Source organism: Scardinius erythrophthalmus, assembly GCF_964197995.2.
Source record: "Scardinius erythrophthalmus genome assembly, chromosome: 1".
NCBI lineage: Eukaryota > Metazoa > Chordata > Actinopteri > Cypriniformes > Leuciscidae > Scardinius > Scardinius erythrophthalmus.
This window is the reverse complement of record NC_138221.1, coordinates 3,788,178-3,810,908: the sequence shown is the minus strand read 5'-3', so window position 1 is coordinate 3,810,908 and position 22,731 is coordinate 3,788,178. Positions and strand designations below refer to the sequence as shown.

Here is a 22,731-nt window from a genome sequence, read left to right as displayed (position 1 = left end):
GCCCATTTTCCCAGCAGTTGAGTCGTCGCTTCATCTCCTCAACCCCAAACCCTAACATTTTGTTTCTGGTTTAGCTGAATCATCGAAGATCAGAAGCAAGTACATTGCTCATTAAGTGAGATTAAATGCATAAAAATGTATGTTTTATTTAACAAATTTAGTTATTGGAGGTTTGCTGAGTATTCTGCATTTCAATGATTTTATTAGTTTTGAGGAATATTGAATCTTTTTAGTCTATACAGTAACCATCATGTTTACACACAGACACACACAACGCCTCTGCGCTTTGTCTCAACGGGAACAGGAGAGCTGTATTGTATAATGTATTAATGGTACTATTAAAACGAATTGGTTAAGATCCTTTTTGAAAAATGAAAATAGCTTTTGGTTTCATATCCCCAGTCAATTCTTTATGAAATTAGGAAGTGTCAATCTTTTCCTTAAATGTGATTATGACCTTAAAAAACTCTGTTAGTTATCAGTGTTTCATCAACAGGTTTTACTTGACTGGAAAATGATCTAAAAGCATAATTTCAGTCCTCACAACATGTGGAACTGTAGATGTGTGGTGTTTAGGAATAATTCTTTATCTTATGAACATTTGTGGGAGAAAGGAATATGTAGCCTGTGATCTGATGCATATATTAGTTAACACTGGAGTTATGTCTTTTTTGACTTTCTGTTCAAAATGTAATGTATTTGACAGAGAACAGTGTGATAACATTATAAAAGCAACACCACAATCTATAATTCAGATGTCTTTCAGCATATCTCACAGTAATGTAACCCGCTGTCTTCCTAAGCTTTTGGGGAAAAGAGTTTCTCACTAACCTAAATTCACCCAATACTACAATTCGGAAAGACTTTTTTAATAAATAAAAATTCAATCTTTCAATATTTTTTAAAAAAAGTTAAGATTTTAAGGAGAAAATATCTTAGATTTCCAGTTGCACCAAAAGCAAAGTAAGTGCACTTTAAAATTCTTAATGGAGTAAACATATAATGAACACCAGAACATCTGTTTTATGACTGTAAGTTTGCCTGTGCCTTTTGGGAGGATTTGCATTACTGGTTATTTGCAGATTTACCCGTATTAACAAAGGAAAATGCAATATTTGGTATGTTTCTGAAAGATGAAACGCATGACTTGGCAGTAAACACATTTATTATTCTTGGGAAATTATTTTTACACAACAATAGATTCCTGAAAACACTTCCAAACTGTTACGTTCTTCACAAGGAACTGTGTCATTACTTCTTATTGTTAAAATTAATAAAGAAAAAGAGTGCTTTAATCTTACCTACTTTGATAGAGGATCTCAAACTTGCTGAAAAAAAACAGTCTTTTATTTATTTATTATTTACTGGAATGTATTTTTGTTTTATTCTTTATTAAATCTGTTATCTGATTAAGACATTTCATATTTTGTACCAGGACATTTATGTTTGTTTATACTGCTCAATAAAGTTATTGGGGAAAAAAGAAAAAGCGGAAGATCACACGTCATCAGTGAGAGTGGAGAGGATGTGGCGCCTCCTGCCGGACACTCAGAGGAACACACACACAGTCAAGTCATCTTCATTTATAGCGCTTTAACATTGTTCCAAAGCGGCTTTACAGTGATAATAGGACATTAAAGTAACAGAGATTGTTTTGGCTTTATAGCAGCTCTAGAATAAAGTTATTGTCCAGCTAAAGTTAGTTCAGGTTCATACAGTGTCAGAAACGGATCAAATGCTGGTGTTTTATGCGGGAGCAGGACAGTTATTCAGTTATTCATCAAACCATCGCTCCCTAGACAGATGATTTTGGATTAGAGGCAGAAATGTGGATTATATTGTTAATAAAATGCAATCAGATATGAATGGGTGATTTAAATTCTATGTAGAGAAAACCAAATATATTTTCTTTAAAAATAAAAAGATAGGCTAAGTAGATGTATAAATCTAACATTATTAGAACAAGTGATACTATTTCTTGGAATGTGGTTTGACATGACATGGATTTCTCACAAAAACAAAATGGAAGATAAATGTAAGAGGATTTTAGTTGTGTTTCAGGTCATGAATGTTGGGGCTGATAGAATGGCACTGAAAACCATTTATTCAACAATAATAAGAGCAATACTAGACTATGGAGGTGTGGTTTATGATCAGATTTTCTTTCAGTTTCGATATCACGTCATGCTGCAGCTCGAGAAATGGGCGTGGCTTAAGGCTGATGACGCAGCACTACAGAAGAAAGATCAGCTCTACAACCAGTTATTAATGCTTATGACCGAATTCTCTCTAATTTACCTTGTTGTGAGAGACTTGAACATCAGCTCGACTCCTGGTGAGTTTGCATTTACTGCAACGGGTTTCATGCAGATGTGTTGATTTATTGATAATATAGGGAATGACAGATTTTTTAATGTAGGCCTCTTTATTGTTTTTAGGATGTATTTTCCTGCGCTGTGATCTTTCTGCAGTCTGATACAGTAATGGCGACGGGGTCTGAAACTCCTGGTAAGAGAATATCCCACAGGATTTATTAAAGCAAAATAGCGGAGCTCCTAATAAGACATGGGGATGATGATGATGATGATGATGGAGAAAATATGACATGGGCGGGAATGCCTTTTCGGTCGAACGAAAAAACTTTGAATATAATAGGCTACGTGTAACGCTTCTCATCCGACAGCACTCAAATCACAGACGGACACGGAGAACATATCCTCTGGCGACAGTGGGCATTTACACATTATACATGCATCACCATCTTCAGCATCGGATCACTTTCTCTGCTATTGCTATTCTCTGCTCTGCAGCGCAAATTTGTCTAAAGCCTGGAACACACCAAGCCGACGCCGACGAACTAGCGCTGATGAAAGCCGACTGTGTTGTCGCCTCGCGTCGGGGTAAAAAGTGCACTTGAACACACCGAGAGAACTCCTGCCGACTGTCAGCTAGAAAGCGCGTTCTGCACCTGCGTGTAAATGAGACAACTGTCTATTTTTGCAGATATATTCGTCTATATTCGTTATTCAAAAAGGGAAACTGACGCTGCCGGCTGCAAATACACAAACGTAAACAAAGCAGTGCGCGCTTAACGTTTTGAATATCACACCTGCTAAACACTTTCTTTATTCCACTTCGCTGTGTTAATACTGAAATAGTATTCGCCAAGGAACACTCAGGTAAGATGACGTAACATTACAACAGCCTTCTATCTGTACCGTTTTGACAGCTCGCTGTTTTGCTATTATTCTCGTGCACTGCCTCCTTCACTAAGCTGAACAGCCAATCAGAGTTCCCTCTTTCACCGACGGCCCGAATCTGTGCGCGGTCGCGGAATCTGTGCGCGGTCGCGCCATCTACGCTTAAAAACATATTGCACGAGGTTGCGTGGTAGGCTCAATGTGTATGTGCTTGGTGTCGGCAGACTTTTTCAATTTTTAAAAAACAATAAAATTAAATTGTTTTCTACAAACTCCACCAGATTCTTGTTCTACATCTCACAGACTACCACTGTGGTGGTGTCCATGGTCTCTTTCCTGCTCGTGTCCCACATCCCTCTCAAAGAGCAGAGCGCTAGGCTGTATCACGCGTCTTTGTGTGGAAAATTTAACGAAAGTTTTTATAATTTTTTTTTTTAATAGATTCAACTTTATTATATTATGTAAGTTACCAGTATTTACTGATATTTATTTCAATGCTTTACAGGCTTTAGCGTGTTGTTTCTTTGTTTTTTTTTTATTTATTTCAAAACAACGTCCCCCGACCACCGCAACACCGCCGGTATTTGGGTCCATTACTACCGCGGTGGTAAAAAACTGCCACCGTCACAGCCCTATATCATATGTTGACTTTTGATGAGATTTGTATCATATGTTTATGATTCTATTCACTATTCTCAACATAATTGATAAAAATCAATATTTATAATAAAAAAAAAAAAACTTGTTAACAATTGGTGGTGTTGGGGGTACTCCGGAAGATCTATTATGTCTCAGGGGGTACATGGCATGCCTGTTAAAAGTTTGGGAACCACTGAATTAAACTATGGTAGGCTACTCACACAACTAAGCAAAGACTGTATACAAAATCAAGAAAGTAAAGAAAAGTGAAGAAAGAGAGAGAGAAGAAAAGAGAATGGCAAGATTACAATCAGTTAACCACAACCAACGAGAAACATCAGAGAATCAGGGTCACCTTGAAGGGGCACAATAACTTAGAAACGCATCTAAAGGCTGAGAACAGGCACTTGCATCGACTTCAGTTGCTGAACAAGTCCAGATGCAGGAGATTCTTGAGATTCTTGATGATTTCGCCAGGAGTGCACTGAAGCGTTCATTCGGGTTCTTGGGGTGGAACACGTTGAATCCAAAGAAATTAACTTGACGATGAAGTTGCCGGAAGAAGACAGGAGAATGTTGGGAAGGTTTTCTGATGTCTAGGTCATTTTGATTAAGGCCATTCGTTACATTGTTAACACCAGGTGTCTACGATAATGGTCAATAATCACTCAATTAATCACTTAATTATCTCATTATCTTTAACACTGCTTCAGTGTTCATTTAATCAATGTTAATGTGTCAATGTGAACCGCACTGAACCAACAACACTTTTGCACCTGCGATTAATGTTGACATTTCTTTTTAATTTCATCCAAAAATCAATGGTAATGGCATTGAATCAATGTTACAGTGTGATGTTGGTTCAACATTATGCTTGCACTCTCAGAAAATGAAACAACAACTATAATAGCCACTGGAAATATAAGACTATAAATCTCTCAAGATCTCAGCAGAAGTTCTTTTTGACAATTAGCAGAGGTTTAGATGTTGATGATTTATTGAAAATGATTGGTCACCATTATGCAAAGAAAGCCAGAAGATGATCAGGTGATATTGTTTTCAGTGCTATAATTCACAAATTTTACCCCTAACCAAAAGTGGTTATTTGTTATTAAAGGGGTTGGTATAATGCCCTTTTCACATGATGTAAAATAAGTCTCTGATGTCCCCAGAGTGTGTGTGTGAAGTTTTAGCTCAAAACACCCCACAGATATTTTTATATAACATGTTAAAATTGTACATTTTTGAGGGTGAGCAAAAAAAACAGTGTTTTGTGTTTCCCTTTAAATGCAAATGAGCTGCTGCCTTTTATGTTCAAACCGGAGTCAGACAATGATGGAGAGACTCAAGAAGAAGTGACGACATGTAGAAGCAACAGGACATTTCTGAATGTTAGTTGATGAATTTATGTAGCTTATGTGTAGTTATCTTCTAGTAATTGATTAGCATATTCTGTCTCTATAATCTATAAATCGTATTCCCGGAGGCGGGGTTTATGTACATTTTGTCGTGTATTCTCTACCAGCCGTTTGTTGTAGTCCTTAAAAAGCGATTTCTGTAAAAGCAAATATCTCCCTTTGCTTTGAACTTTGAGCGTTGTAACTTTGCAGATGTTGTTTATGCTCAAACAGCAACATTACACACTAACTAAAGTTAGAAACGTTAAATCATTATCAACCGCCCCTTTAATAGATTATATTCACTGAAAATACATTCTTGCAACAGATCAGACATTCTGAATTTAGATTTTTAAGTTCATTGTAGAATTTGTTTATAGATTTTTGACACACACAGTCATCAATAATCAGCATATGAATCTCAACAATGGTTACATGCATCATGCATGCTGGTTTTATACTATGGTGGCTCCCAGCATGCATTGCAGTATGAAGCATGTCACGCTAATGTATTTTACAGTCAAAATTCAGAATATCTGATCTGTGGCAAGAAAGTGTTGCTGGTGAATATAATCTATTAACAACAACAACAAAATTTGGTCAGGGTACGATTGGTGAATTATTCTACTTTATGTTGTTGAAAACTATATCATCTGATAATTTTATATCATCTGATTTGTTTCCAGCTTTCTTTGTAACAAATTGTGTGTTTTGGTAAACACTGTATCAAAGACCACAAACTTATATACAGTGCTATGCATAAGTTTAGGCACCCATGCTAAAGTTGACTAAAAAGAGGAATAAAAAATCATCTTTTGGAAACTGAACTTAATGGCTTAATTTAAAAAATTAGGAAAAATCCAACCTTTAAGGACACCAATTTTCTTTGTGAATGAATAATGTATCGTAAATAAATAAATGTTCTTCCTTAAAATACAGGGTGCATAAGTTTGGACACCCCTATGTTAAATTCCCATAGAGGCAGGCAGATTTTTATTTTTAAGTATTTTTTTTTGTTGTTGTTGTTTTTTAGGATACTATGCATCCTGATAAAGTTCCCTTGGCCTTTGGAATTAAAATAGCCCCACATCATCACATAGCCTTCACCATACCTAGAGATTGGCATGGAGTACTTTCCATAAGATCATCTCTCAATGCAAATCAAACCAGCTATTAGGCTAACTGAAATAAAACCATGCCAATCTCTAGGTATGGTGAAGGCTATGTGATGATGTGGGGCTATTTTAATTCCAGAGGCCAAGGGAACTTTATCAGGATGCATAGTATCCTGGATCCATGAAGTAACTGGCCTTTAAAAATAAAAATCTGCCTGCCTCTATGGGAATTTAACATAGGGGTGTCCAGACTTATGCACCCTGTATTTTAAGGAAGAACATTTATTTATTTACGATACATTTTTCATTCACAAAGAAAATTAGTGTCCTTAAAGGTTGGATTTTTTTAAATTAAGGCATTAAGTTCAATTTCCAAAAGATGATTTTTTATTCCTCTTTTTAGTCAACTTTAGCATGGGTGTCTAAACTTATGCACACTGTAAAAAGCTGAGAGTCAAAATGACCAACTAATGGAAGCACTGAACATTAAACATTTTCCATAAACCATCAACATCTAAACCTTGTAACATTGATTTAATGCCATTACCATTGTTTTTTAAATGAATTTTTTGAAAATGTTCAATATTAATCACAGGTGCAAAAGTGATGTTGATTCAGTGCAGCTAACATTGACACATTAATATTGATTTAACATTGTTTCGATGATTGCTATCTATCTGGGACCCTAATCAAACACACCTGAACCATCTTATCAATGTCTTCAGGATTATTAGAGAGCCACAGGCAGGAGAGTGTATCAGGGTTAGATCTAAACTCTGCAGGACAGAGGCCCTCGAGGACCGAGTTTGGAGACCCCTGCTCAAGAGTGTGGTCTCCAGTACACTCCCAGGAGAGTTAATTTAACAGTAGCCCCGTTTACATGCACACTTTTTTGCTATTCTGATTGAGATCGTTCTGATTGACGGATTCCGGTTGACTGTTTACATGGGATGTTATCTAAACCGATCAGGTGTTTACATGTGCTGACGCTTTCAATCGGAATCATTTTCTGACATGCGCACACAGCTTGTCTGCCGCATCTGGAAGCTCATAATTTCCCGCGTTTTCAAACCTGTCAAGATGGTGCATTTAATCGTCGCGCTAGTTGTAGGCATTGTGTTGATATTATTCAAGCAACAGCGTGACTACGCGCTGTTGCTGCAAACTTTGAGAAGACGACGGGTGCAAGAAGCTGGCCTCTTTAGTTGTGGCGGTACTGTGATACGAAGCATCAATTTTCTACCCCTCCCTCCTCGGAAGACCAGAAGGATGTGGATGAAGGTTCGTAGTAAGGACTGGTGGGAGAGAGTTGTGCTACTGGAATTCTCTGACCTGGAATGGAAGCAGAACTTTCGCATGAAACGCCAGTCTTTCACACGCTTGTGTGGACTGGTGGAGGAATTTATGGCCCCAGAAGACGTAACCATCAGGAATCCCATTCCCCTAATTATGCGCGTCGCTATTGTTTTATACAAACTCGCCAGCTGTGCAGAATACCGTGTCGTGGCAAATCAATTCGGTGTTGACAAGAGCACTGTACAAAAGTTTGTATATATTTTTTGTAAGGGAATGGTGCATGGGCCGATAAGAGATTTTATACGGATGCCAGATGAGGTTGAGGCTTCCGAAATCGCCCGGAGTTTTGAAGAGGTGCATTCTGTCCCGCAAGTAATGGGTCTTATCGACGGTATACATATCCCGATTCTCCCTCCGTCTGATGGATACAAAGATTTCGTCAACAGAAAGGGCTGGCCTTGTTATGTTCTACAGGCTGTAGTGTATGACAAACGCTGGTAAGACATTCAAACTACTTAAATAGTAAGAGTATTTAATCATCATCTTATGTCATTGCCAATACATTTATTATTAAATATCACGTTATTACCAGTCATTATGATTACAAGTCATGTAAGGTTCAACGTTTATTTCATAGTCTAACCCTGTGATGGTGGCCTCTAGTTTTAGGAGCATCAGCTGCAAAATGCCTGGAAGTGCACATGACGCAAACGTTCTGCGCATGTCTGACCTCTTTCAAAGGGCTCACCTGCTGCCAAAGGTATACAGTTGGCTAATACATTTCAGTAAATAATGTTTCAATTAACTCTTGTGTGTCAATAGGGACATTTATCATGTTGCCTGTTTAGCCAGCTACACACATTGGCAGATGTCTATTTTTGATGGATTTTTAACATTTTACCTTTCTAATTTAATATTTATTTTCTTTCAGAAATGTATTTATGCACTATACTGGTACACAAAATAGTTACACTTGGGACCTTAAGGACAAAAAATAAATAAATCACACTATAACCCATATGTCAATGTAATATATCAGAGATAACATACTATATTGCAAATTACAACGGCAGTGTATACAATTAGGCTTTGTTGGCTGGAAAAATTAGCGGGCTTTGTTTTTCTAACAGCTTTTTTTTTTTACGTTTCATTAACTAAATCCTTTTTAGTTTACTTTTTTCTATATCAACATTATTTGCAAAGGGTTTTCTTTAAAGGCATAGTTCACCCAAAAAATGTAATTGTCATAATTTACTCACCCTTATGTTGTTCCTAACCTGTATGCATTTTTTTTTCTTCTGCTGAACACAAAAGATATTTGAAGAACGTTTGTAACCAGGCTGTTTTGGGGCACCATAGCAGGAAAAAAAATACTATGGAAATCAGTGGTGTCCCACAAGTCAGTTTTCTACATTCATAAAAATGTCCTTTGTGTTTAGCAGAACAAACACCTTGAGGAGATGTATATGACAAAATGCTGACGGGTTAATAATACAACAGATCTGTGGGGTCATGCCAACATTACCTTAACTGTCATTCTCATGGGACTTTATAGTATGGAAAAACCAAAGACAAATATTGAGCCTACACACAATCACAACTGAAAATAATTGACCCTTTTCTGGTCCTCTCTTTCAGTCTGTCAAGAACATTGAGGGAGAAGAAGTCAGGCTTCAAATTATTGGTGACCCTGCCTACCCCCTCCTGGACTGGCTCATGAAAGGCTTTATCAACTCACCAAATTTGACCCCGGCACAGCAGTCATTCAACGTGTACCTTAGCTCTGTCCGGGTAGGTGTTGAAATGGCTTTCGGTATCCTCAAGTCAAGATGGAGGGTACTTCTTAAGAGTAGTGACTTCCACTTCAAGTTTGCACCAACTATGATCGCTACCTGCTGTGCCTTGCACAATTTTTGCCAAAAAGAAGCAGATTTCTGCAACAGCCACTGGGTGGAGGAACTTCGTGACTCCACAATAAATTACCCTCAGCCAAGTCTGCAAATGCACAGGCAGGAAACTGCTACTGGCAACACAGCAAGGGAGGCTCTAACCCGATATATGGCTAATCACTTTCCCCTTCGTACAGGACACCTACTTTAACATCTAAATGAAACACACGGCTCAAAATATGTATGAACATGTTTAATGAAATTCAAAAGTATTTAATGTTCTTAAATCAGAAATCTTTCATACAGAAAAATATGAAAAGCACCAAGTAACAGTGCATTATAGTGCAATAACACGTTTACCTACATTCAAAATATTTCTGAATCTTACATCAGAAGTCTTTCATACAAAATAATAAATAAAAGTGACAATGCTGTGAAGTGCTGTAAAAAATAAAATTTATAAAACAACTTTTGGCAAAACTGCCTACAAAAGTGCAATATTTAGTGCTAGGAACAGTGGCTTGTGTATATGCTTGAGGTAGTGTATGTGTGCTGTGCATGTGTGATTTTGTTTTGTTTAAGAGTGTGTGTACATGTATGCTTGAGGTAGAGGGTGTATGTGCATGTATGAATTTATGTATGTTTGAGGTTGTGTATGTTTCTGTGTAAGCAGTTCTAATCTGTTGGTCATTGAACAAGGGTTTTTCGTAGAACAATCAATTTTAACAATATTTCTGAGGTAAACTTTTGTACTTTTATTCATTTGTTATCCTAATCTAGGTCGGGATGGGGATGTTGATATGGCTGAGAATGTGGGTATGGATGCTGGGAATGTGTGTATGGATGTTGGGACTGTTTGTATGGATGTTGTGTGTGTGGGTGATAAGGGTGGAGCTGCCAGTGAAGAACCATGGAGAATTCCTCTCAACCCATCGAAAAGCTGGCCAATTAGACGTTCTGTAGTGCGTGTATTTTCCTCAATAAAACGAAAAAAAAAATCTCTCTTCATGCTCTCTGTTCTGTTGTTGTTGCTCTACCCATCTGTTCTGGGATGACTGCAAATCTTGTAGGAAGGCCTGCTGATCAACTGACCAAGTCCTCAGTGCTCTCTCATACCCGGAAGCTGATTTTGATTTGCTTCCTGTTAAAAACAGTAAACTTTTCAGTTGGCCTTAACACAGTTGCTGCATTGCAAACACCATAATTTTGACATACAATGTACATGCATGTTTATTCATTATGTGGTATATTTCAAAGGTAGTGTGGGGACTGTAAAGGATCATGTATTAATGTTTATATAAAATTAAGCATTAAAGAATTTGTGTCGGCTAATGTGAATGCAACTTACTTTTTTTGGCAGTGCTCTGCACGGTCGAATCACTGGCATGTGAACTCCCTTCACATGCATCTTGTGTGGGATCATTCTCTCTCGCCTCTGTGATGCTGTGCTCATCATCTACATGTGATGGGGATTAAAAGAAGATACTTTAAATAACAGTAGCTGTCTGGACAATTGTAGCATTACAAACAAAATATGCTTCAATTCTTCACACTTTGCTGAAATTAACCATGGGTTTACTTTTAAATTAAAAAAATTATAAAAAAAACATGTACAAGAACCATAGTTTAACCATGGTATTTGCGTGGTTATACAAATGATAATCAAAATATGCAAAAAAAAAAAAACATGGTTTAATGTAATAAAACCATAGTTAATTTTTGTGAAGGGTAGCTTTTAAGCAAGCAAGTTAGTCCGATCAAACTACTTTTAGTACTTTTATAATTATGAAGTTTTAGTAAAGTAGCATTTCCTGGAATACTTTCACTTGAAATTCAAAACTTGTACATCGCTGTATTGATAATTTTGGTTAACTGACTTAATTATTTTCCTGACTAGTAAAGGGGCCATGTAGTGACGTTAAGGAAAACTTACCAGAAACGTTAACATTAGCCTCATCTGAGGTCTCCACATCAGGGGCTTCTTCAAAGCCAACATCCACTCCGTTTTCTCCCACGTTGGATAGTGGTCGCCCACCCATGACTTCGTCCATTTGGTCATAGAAGGGGAAGTTAGTAGGATCCACTCCTGCTGTTGTGCAGTTTGGCTTTATAGTACGCCGACTTTAACATTTTCCACCTATTTCTAATTTGTTCAACCGAACGGTCCACACCAACTTCCTTCAGTTTGTCGTGCACGTTTTTGAATAGGTCAGAATTTCTACACTTTCTACCATCCAGTCGTTCAATTATGTTCTGTTCTTTTAAAATACTAATCAATACGTTTGTCTCCGTCGCACTCCAGTTTGTTTTCGCCGCCGCCATTATGTTTCTGACGACACATTTCCGGCCCGGGATGTCAAAACCAGGCATGCGCAGAAAGACACACTCAAATTAATCGGATCGGCTCGTTTACATGGTGTAATTTTTCGTTTGATCGGTTCATGAAAAGGTTTATTCCACCCCCTTCAATCCGACTGAAATTTCAATCGGTTTGAGCATTTTTATTCCGATTGAGGTGTTGACATGGAGCATTTTCATTCTGATTGGACTTTTAAACTGGTTATAATCGGAATACAATGCTACATGTAAACGGGGCTACTGTTTTGCTGTGTATATTCACAGCTAATGATACTCTCTCTAACAGTAACATTAATCACACAGATAAATTATGATTATTAGAGGGTCTTCACTGCAAAACATTAACAACAACAACAATCCACAGCAATTTCAGTCATTTTGGGCCATAAAAATCATACATTGACAGTAGACTTGACCTTATATTTACAGTCAGACTCCATATTTTCTGTCTCCTTCAGAGATGTCGGCTGGTGCAGATGATCCAGTGATCCGGGTTCTTCTGATGGGGAGAAACGGCTCTGGGAAAAGCTCATCAGGAAACACTATACTGGGAGAAAAGAGGTTTAAAATCCACAAACAGAAAAAGCAGCATGAAGCTGAAGTGTGTGAGGGTAGAACACAGATCGGAGAGAAGCAGGTGTGTGTGATTGATTGTCCAGATCTACTGGATCCAGATCTGAATGAAGAGAAGCTGGAGATGATGAAGGATCAGCTGGTCTCTGGATGTTCATCAGGACTCAGTGCGGTTCTGCTCACCGTTCCTCTAGAGAAACCTGTGGGAAACGAGGAAGAGATCCTGGATTATATTAAGCGTTTATTAGGTCCTGAAGTTCAGAAGTACATCATGATTCTGTTCACACATGGAGATGAACTGGAGGAACTGGATGAACCGCAGACCATTGAGGAATATCTAGAAGATCATGAGGATCTCCAGCGACTGGTGACTGAATGTGGAGGAAACTTTCACTGTTTCAACAACAAGAGTAAATCAGACGGTCAGAAACAAGAACTACTGCAGAAGATTGAAGGAATGATGAAGGAGAATGGTGGGAAATATTTAATGAAACAAATGAAGAGGATTGACAGCAAGGAGCTTATAATCCATTGTAAGTTGGTCCGTTGGTGTGAATAATTTCAGTAACTCATGATGAGTCGGGTCACACTGGGCTGTATATGTGAACTGGTTTCTGCACATAGCACTGGTTCTGCAGAGGCTGTAGTTTTGAAGCACAGGGCCACAAAAGTCTAAAGTTTTATTATAAAGTATTACATTATTATGAAAAAAAATCTGAGACTGTAATTTCAGGAAATCTTATGCATCTACTGGGAGAATAGAAAGTCCCTTAAGAAATTTGGTTTTAGCCACTGGTTACTCAAATTACACTGATTCTGGCTTTAATATAGAACCACATAATGCTGAGTCTGAGAATGTAAACAGCTCCAAGTAGAACCTCACGTGTTGTCATCTTGTAATTACAGTAATAGTTACAAGTGACGTTTGTTTGTTTGTTTATTTTGGATCCCCATTAGCTTCAGCATAAGCTAAAAGCTATTCTTCCTGGGGTCCTATAATCTACCATGTGACAATACAATTTATAACATCACATTACACACCCTACACACAAGACATTACATAACATTTGAAAATACATATTATACAATTTATGTCACTGATCACACAAATAATAAATAACTAATAATAATAATAAAAAAATAATAAAAAAAATAAATAAAAAAATCGCTACTCCAAATGAATCTATATCAAAAGTAAAATAACTAAGAACCCTATAACTATATCTCCTTAAATTAAATTAATATTAACTATTTAATTTCTTTGAAGGTAATATTTCTTGAGTGATGTTTTGAAACCATAAACAGTGTTTTGTTGTTTAATAGTATTTGGGAGAGAGTTCCATTCACACATTGCTCTGTACCTGACTGAACGTTGAATTGATTTGGTTTTCACTATAGGTAAAATAAAACTACCTCCTACTGCATGCCTCGTTGGATAATGATGTAAATCAGTACTAAAAGATAGTTTTGTATATAAAGTAAAAGGTGTTTTGTTTGTTATAACATTATATAAAAATACCATTAGTGAATACACCAATCTATTTTTAACTTTGAACCATGATAGACTTTCATGCATTTTATCAACATTTGATCTAAACCCACATGATAAAGCCACACGTGCAGCTTTATTCTGAATCACTTGCAGTTTTTTTATATTAGTTGATGAAGTATTGGACCATACCACAGAGCAGTAATCAAGGTGTGAAAAAAATAGGGCTGTTTTCGACTAAGGATTTTCATAGTCGAATCTGATTCGTTAGATTTTGCCGTAGTCGACTGATAGTCGAACCTTTTTTTTTAGATAGCAGCTAGATTTTTTCCATTTCAAACAAAAGAGCTAAAAAACACATAGGCTATATATCACATATCATAACATTTCATAAACATGAGGAGCAATATGAGAGAGAAATTTGGTGATGGTTGTTTAGGTACATTAAACCACGTAAAGCTTTTTCACGCCCATGAGAACCGCGTGGAGTCAACTCACAGCCGCTCCGCTGCCCTGCTGAAAATGTGAAGCGGAAACGCTTAATATCAGATAACGTCTATAATAATTGGACTCTGGGTTCGATTTTTTGACCATTTTCAGTGGTTATGAGGAGCAATATGAGAGGGAAATTTGGTAATCGTTGTTTAGGTACATTAAACAACGTAAAGCTTTTTAACGCACATGAGAACCGTGTGGAGTCAGCTTTTTAACGCACATGAGAACCGTGTGGAGTCAGCTTTTTAACGCACATGAGAACCGTGTGGAGTCAACTCACAGCCGCTCCGCTGCCCTGCTGAAAATGTGAAGCAGAAACGCTTAATATCAGATAACGTCTATAATAATTGGACTCTGGGTTCGATTTTTTGACCATTTTCAGTGGTTATGAGGAGCAATATGAGAGGGAAATTTGGTAATCGTTGTTTAGGTACATTAAACAACGTAAAGCTTTTTAACGCACATGAGAACCGTGTGGAGTCAGCTTTTTAACGCACATGAGAACCGTGTGGAGTCAGCTTTTTAACGCACATGAGAACCGTGTGGAGTCAACTCACAGCCGCTCCGCAGCCCTGCTGAAAATGTGAAGCAGAAACGCTTAATATCAGTTAACGTCCATAATAATTGGACTCTGGGTTCGATTTTTTTTTACCATTTTAAGTGGTTATGAGGAGCAACATGAGAGGGGAATTTGGTAATCATTGTTTAGGTAAAGCTTTTTAACGCACATGAGAACCGTGTGGAGTCAACTCACAGCCGCTCCGCAGCCCTGCTGAAAATGTGAAGCAGATTTTTGAATACATTTTTATTTATTTACATTAGTAAGCTACAGGACATCGTCTTTCAAAACATGACCTGCGCGAAAGCGAAAAAATAAAATAAAAATGGTACCCAGCCCTTCTGAAAATGCGAATGCGTCTCTGTCCCCAGCACATTTCAAACCAAACTGACGCCCAGTTCAGGAACTGTAACGTTAGTTCATTCGACTGACCAATACTATCTTAAACCACATGTACTCACACTTGTATAAACATACATAACAGTTAAACATACTTAGAAGAAGAAAAAAACTCAACGCCAGGAAGAAACTAAGTAACGTTAGCCTAGCTATGGCGGAAACATGGCGGAAACTTTGCAAACAAGGCTAACTTACTTTAGCTTGACTAGTTAGGCAAGAACAGATCTTAAGAAGAAGAACTAAAAACAATGTCAAAAATGAACATAGTAATATTGCGTTACACAAAAAGGAAAAATGTACTTACTTAAAAGATCGTATATTTCCCATACAGTAAGATATTTCCTCTCTCCAAATACTGAAACCGTGTGACGAGACGAGTAAATCTGCTTCAGTTTTTTAGGTGCTGCCCCTCTCGACCGGTGGAGGTACTTCTCTGTTTGTGCTTTAACACTTTCTTAAACATTTGTACAGGTCGCAAAACTCGCAATTGCAAACTGCAAAGTAATCCCTTATACATGTAAAAGGTAAAAAAAAAAAAAAAATTGAGCTTGTAAAACAATGAAAGACATAACCACAATTTCCTGGAGTGACAGAGAGACAAAATATTTATAAATATTTCACTTTATCCTTCAGGTCAGAACAGGGATTTTCATGTTTCTCATAGACATTACCATGGTTGCAAATTAATAAAAAAATATAAAGCAAACCCAAGATTTTGGCCAAGTTGCAGATGTCTTTCACTGTTCACTGATTTCAAGCATTTGAAAAATCTAACTTCATCCATTTATTCTGCTAAATATTTATTTTAAAAACTAATCAGAATCAGAAAGATATTTATTGCCAAGTAAGTTTTACAAAAGGAATTCTGTTTGGTCTATTGGTGCATCTCAAATTGTGCATAAATCAAAGAAATGTAAAGAATTGTCACCTTAAGTGAATAAAATAATTCTATATATTTTACATATTATCGCTTCAGAGTTTCAAAGTAATTTAAATGTAATTTCCTAAACCTTATCATGGAATCAGAGTCAAATCTGTTATAACCCCTAATGGCTTTGGAGCAACAACAAAAATTGATATAATTCACATAATAATTATAATCGCTTTAAATGTGAAAAGTAGCTGTCAGTTTCACTCATGGTTGGTCGATTTCAAAGCGGCTTGCCGCCAGCCGGCCGCGGTTCATTTAGACGGCGGCAACCGCCAGAGAGAATGAAGTCGGCGGCCCGGCGGCTGTTCGCCGGCGGCATCTCGCAAGAAATGGGAGTGACGTATTCGGCGGCAAACGCTTCATCGCCGCCAGCGGGGCGCACCTATAGCCGACAGCTTGGGGCCGGCGGCAAAAAGAAGCCGTGCCGATATTTTTTGCTATCTGGGCATGTATTCGACTATGAGGTTCATAGTCGAATCAGACCTCTCCGAATCGAATCGTCGAATCCTCGACTATTAGAAGTCAGCCCTAGAAAAAAACAAAGCAGAAAGTACTTGTTTAACGATCTGTGGTGTAAAATGTTTTGCACACCTTTTAATAACTGATAAAGAATTGCCCATTTTAGTTAACAGTTTCTGAACATGTCTGTCCCAACACAATCTATTATCAATCATCACTCCCAAAAGTTTAACCTCTTCTCTTTGCTCAACAGAATTTTGATCTATGCTGAGTTCAAGTTTCGGTTTGGAAAGTAAAGAAAAAGGAGTTCCAACCACTAAACAGGTAGTTTTAGATGCATTGAGTATCAGTTTATTACTCCTTATCCAATCCACCACTAACTGTAGCTCTCTTTGTAGTTCTATATTTAAATTACTAATATCAGTTCCTGCTAAATATATGGTGGAATCATCAGCAAACATTGAAATGCTTGCCTTATCTAAAACAGATGGAAGGTCATTGGTAAAGATTGTGTAGAGGAGCGGCCCAAGACAACTTCCTTGAGGCACGCCATGTTCCACAACCCTTACCTTTGAAAAGCTTCCATTAAAGTAAACTAATTGTCTTCTATCTGACAAATAACTTTTCATCCATAATAATGCTGTTCGTGAAAAACCATAAGATTCCAATTTTTTTAACAGTAAGTCGTGGTCAATTATATCAAATGCTGCAGTGAAATCAAGCATTACAACACCTATCATTTTCCTCTCCTCCATATCCTTTAACCAATAATCAACCATCTGAGTCAGGGCAGTGGCTGTTGAGTGTTTTCCTCTATATGCATGCTGAAAAGTTGTAATTAAATCATAATTCATAAAATAAGACTGAATCTGTTCATAAACAATTCTTTCCATTATTTTACCGAGAATTGGTAATAAACTTATTGGTCTACTGTTTGACCCAGAGAAAGGCATTTTCTTATTTTTAGGTATTGGCACAACTTTACATATTTTCCATGCTTGCAAACATATATTATCCATAAAACACAAATTAATTATATGAGCAATAATAGGAGCAATGATTGCAACTATTGGCTGAAGCAACTTATATTCAAGGAAGTCAACACCAGGTGGTTTATTTTTACAATTCATCAGAAGTAATTCCACTTTAGAACTACTGACACTCTTGAATTTAAAGCTACATGTTTTATTTTCCATCATCTTATTTATCAGTGTATTTGATAGATCTGTCTTATATGACTGTGTAGTATTTTTAAATGTATTTATTTTATTTATGAAATAGTCATTAAGATGATTCGCTATATCACTTGGTTTACTAAAAAAATCACCTTCATGTTCTAAATAAGCTGGAGTTGATTTATTATTTCCTCTTAATATATTATTCAGTGTATTCCATAATTGTTTACTATCATGTTTTATTTCTATAATTTTCTTAGTATAGTACAATTTCTTTTTCTTCTTATTTACCTTGGTTACAAAATTTCTAAATTTACAATATATTTGCCAGTCCGATTTAAATTTAGATTTAATTGCTGCTTGCTTAGCTAAATCTCGCTCTTTCATAAGATCTTTTAATTCTTGATCCAACCACGGGGTGTTCACATTTCGAACAGTAAACTTTTTTATTGGTGCATGGTTTTCTACAATTGTCATTAAAGTTTGATTAAAAAACTGAAATGCCTTCTCTGGATCCTTTTGTCGAATTACCTCTGACCAGTTTGCATTTCTGACATCATCTTCATATTGTAAATGATTGAATCGTCTAAATGACCTTTTCATTATTACTTTTGGACCCAATTTAGGAACTTTTGTTTTCCTTACAATTGCAATAAGATTGTGGTCACTAAAACCAACTGGCACTGATAAGCAATTTGAACAAACTTGTAGTCTATTTATAAACATGTGGTCGATACAGGAAGCTGATCGAGTGCCATCTCTTTTAATACATATTCTAGTCGGTTTATTAATTACCTGTGATAATCCACATGCTATTGCTGTGCTCATCAATTTAATTTTCCGAGGACAGTCAGCAGAATTCCAGTCTATGTTGAAATCACCCATTAAGTAAATTTCCAAATTCAAACTGCTAATATGATCTAACATATCACATATTTTGTCCAAATATTCACTATTAGCATTTGGAGGTCTGTAACAGCACCCTATGAGCATTGGCTTAAGATGTCTCAGACTAACTTTTAACCAAATTACTTCAATACCAGAATACATTAAATCTGGCATCACTTGGACAGGTATATGATGTTGAATATAAATAGCAACTCCTCCTCCATATGTATTCCTATCATTCCTAAAAATGCTATATCCATTAATCATTAAAGTTGCATCATCGAATGTAGAGTCTACATGAGTTTCAGACACTGCCAATATGTGCAAATTATTTGGTTGCATTATATCTGTTAATTCACTCAATTTATTTCTGAGACTACATATATTAATATGGGCAATTTTAAGACCTTTCTTTGGTAGTTTATGTAACATATTCAAAATCATATTTCTTCGGATTCATATTGTTAGATTCTATATCGTAGCAAAACAATTTACAAAAAACAACTAAATTAAACCACATATATACATTCAGACACATAAATTCAGACAACCAATTTTGTATTGCCACTCTAATTGTCAAGGTTGCAAATAAGTGAGCTGAACTCCTCTTGACTTCCATTTCCATAACATAATTATCAGCCTAATTCATACATACAAATGTGTAATTTCTTACTAAATTCTAAAATATTTTATCTGACACTTAATGCTAACAAATTAGGCAACACATTCACAGTCCTTATTGAAAGTACACAGCTGTATTTTAGTTTCCATTGTCTTTCTATTTAATAATTTGTTTTCCTCGAATTCCTAAATTTAGCCATTCAATAATAAATAAATCAAAAATATGTAATGTTATGGAATCAAATAATTATATCCTCAAGTTCATGTCCATATATCAATTCCTCATTCCTCGAAATGTATATCAGGCAGTTCTCAATTCAGTTCAATTCATCATACCTGCATCAGATGCACTAATTTCTGGTACGAAGTCCAGTCAGTAGGCTAGATTACTCCAGACAGCGTCGGTCCAATCACTTGATTATAGTAGATGTCTCCCGATTTTTGATCTTGGAAGTATTTTGTGTCTCCATTAAATGTTATAATCAGTGTCGCCGGATAAATCAAACCATGTTTTATTCCTGCTTGATGTAGTTTCATTCTCAGATCTTTAAACTGTGCTCTTCTCTTGGACACGTCTGCTGTTAAATCCGGAAAGATTTTGACATTCATCCCTTTGAAATGTAGGACTTTTTCTTGCTTTGCTATTTGTAAAATAGCCTCTTTCGCCGCATACCTCTGCATCCTGACGATCATCGGTCTCGTACCATGTTTTGTAACAGGCCCCACTCTGTGCGCAATTTCCACTTCAGGTTTACAAAGCAGTTTATCTTTAAATACATCATTGAAGAGGGACTCCATGAATTCTGTAGGTTTTCCTTTTTCCATATCCTTGTCGAGGCCAAATACTCGGAGGTTAAATCTTCGGCTGTGACTCTCCAACTTTTCAGTTTTGTCTCTCAGTTCTTTGTTTTCTTTCTGGAGAGCTTTACACACACGCTCCGCTTCATTCATTCTGTCGTGCATGCCGGACAAACCCGACTCCACATCAACAAGTTTATCTTTGCAATCCTTCAGTCCAAGTTTTAGTACATCAAACTGAGGTTGTAATTTATTCATTGCCTCGTTTATTTCTTCCTTTATTATTGCACGGATCAAAGCAGCTAACTCAGCTTTATTCACCTGCGCAGCGTCGCTTTCCATTTCACTCTCAGCTGATCCTCTCCCAGCTGGAACAGGTGAGGTAACAATAGGGCTAAAGATAACCTGCGGTGCTTTTTTCCTCGGCATCAAGTGATCCTTTTCCTCGTCTTTACTGGACTGATTTTCCTTTACATCAATAAAGAGAAAACTTTGGAATCTTTAATTATTTTAGGAGTTCAGCGTCCTTGGTGTTCCACGCTCTCATTCTCTGCAACCGGACATGACGCTAGAGGGTAACATATACGTGAACACAGCATATGTTATATACTAGACAGACCTATAATACCTTATGCTTTCAGAGCGGCACATTCTTAATAAAAACAATAATAGTCTGAATTTGCTGTATTTCGAAATATAATGAGTGACAAAAAATGTTTTTAGATATTCAGTAACAGTGATTTGGCCCAGACATAAAATGAGTTTGATACCCCTGGGTTAAACCAACCTATTTGTTGGGCTCTTATTAGTTAAAGGGGTCATGGATAATTAAAATGTTTTGGGAGGGTTCCACATGTAATACTTATTTAATATGCAAAGTTGTTAGCCAATCACAGCAAACAGAGCAATTTAAAACAGAGCACTCAAATCAGAGGCTAAAATCTATGAAAAATGCCATTTATTTCTAAATTACGACCATTTTTGATGTAAAAATCATACTAGCATTTAAAGTGCACCCCAGGGACAATTATAAAACAACTTAAAATGCAGTTCATGACCCCTTGAAGAACATCTGCTAATACCTGATATGTAACTATCACTGATCTTAAAAGAGAAGAGCTGATAGAGAAGGTTGTATTTAATTAAATTGCACATTGATGTGATTGTTGTGTTGTAGTTTCAGGAGAAAGTTCAACAGCTGAAGATGAGCATCAGATTCCTGAGAGGAAAGTCCAGATCAGACTGGTTCTGCTGGGAAAAACTGGATCTGGGAAAAGTGCCACTGGAAACACCATCATCGGCAGAAACGTGTTTGCATTCTCCGTCAGCTCGGACTCTCAGACGAAACATTGTCGGGCAGAAACTACAGTGAGGATGGGTAAAGAGATCTCAGTGATCGACACTCCTGGACTTTATGATACTGAACTCACTGATGAGGAGGTTAAAACTGAAATAGTGAAATGCATAACATACGCCTCTCCTGGACCACATGCTTTTATTATTGTGATTAAAGTGGGTCGATTCACTGAGGAGGAGAAAAACACAATACAGCAGCTTAAAGAAGTGTTTGGAGAACAGATGGAAAAATACGCTTTAATCCTCTTTACTCACAAAGATCAGTTAGAGGAGGAAAAGAAAACCATTGAGCAGTTTCTACAGGACGGTAATCGAGCTCTTAAAGAACTTGTAGAGAGTTGTGGAAACCGGTTCTTCTGTATAGATAATAAGTCCTCCAGTTCCCCACAGTTCAGAGATCTGGTCAGTAAAATAGAGATGATGGTAGAGGAGAATGGAGGAACACACTTCACCAATTATGTGTTTGAGGAAACAGAGAACCACATTCAGGAGATTCAGAAGCAGAAGTTAGATGAGAAAGTGAAGCTGTACAAACAGGAGCATGAAGAGGTTACTCAAACAGAATGGCAGAAAATATACTGGAGTTTAGTCGAGGAGTCACGGCAGGAGGCTGAGCTGTCTTTTACTGATTCATTCCTAAGAAAGATTATTGATAGCTACATAGTTGCTACTGCCAGAAAACATAAAAAGATAACAGTGACCCGTGAAGAGAGAGAGAGAGCCATAAAGGAGGCTGAGAGTAAAGGAATCAGTCGTATAGAGGCAGCAAGACTTGCATTCAGGGCGACACAGAAACTAGCAAGACAGAAAATGTGTGGAGTTCAGTGAGGGGTTCAGTAATGGTAAATAACATACAACGGATTTGGCGCCATGGAATATCTCTCTCTCTCTCTCTCTCTCTCTCTCTCTCTCTCTCTCTCTCTCTCTCTCTCTCTGAGTTGGTCATCGCCTTTCCTTTTACCAGGACTCTCCGCAATGAAATTAGCTATTGAAAAATATATGGCGGCCCGCTCACCTCTCCACTTCTGTCACTTCAGGTGCAGCGCGCTTTTTTGCAGTCCGTTCAGATATGACGCGTTGCTAAGCAATCGCAA

The 22,731-nt window shown here is 37.1% G+C and overlaps 2 protein-coding genes across 2 annotated transcripts; both read left to right on the top strand.

The window, feature by feature from the left end:
* Positions 1–2,210: 2,210 nt before the first annotated feature.
* Positions 2,211–22,465, top strand: LOC308703898 (GTPase IMAP family member 8-like; the record flags this gene model as incomplete). The annotated part of the gene is made up of 4 exons (XM_081387920.1): positions 2,211–2,335; positions 2,439–2,508; positions 12,353–13,000; positions 21,459–22,465. The coding sequence occupies exons 2-4, from the start codon at positions 2,484–2,486 to the stop codon at positions 22,463–22,465; spliced, it is 1,680 nt and encodes a 559-aa protein (XP_081244046.1). The 5' UTR covers positions 2,211–2,335; positions 2,439–2,483.
* LOC308703901 (uncharacterized protein) lies at positions 6,399–10,866 on the top strand. The gene is made up of 3 exons (XM_081387925.1): positions 6,399–8,144; positions 8,311–8,407; positions 9,286–10,866. The coding sequence occupies exons 1-3, from the start codon at positions 7,366–7,368 to the stop codon at positions 9,745–9,747; spliced, it is 1,338 nt and encodes a 445-aa protein (XP_081244051.1). The 5' UTR covers positions 6,399–7,365; the 3' UTR covers positions 9,748–10,866.
* Positions 22,466–22,731: the final 266 nt, after the last annotated feature.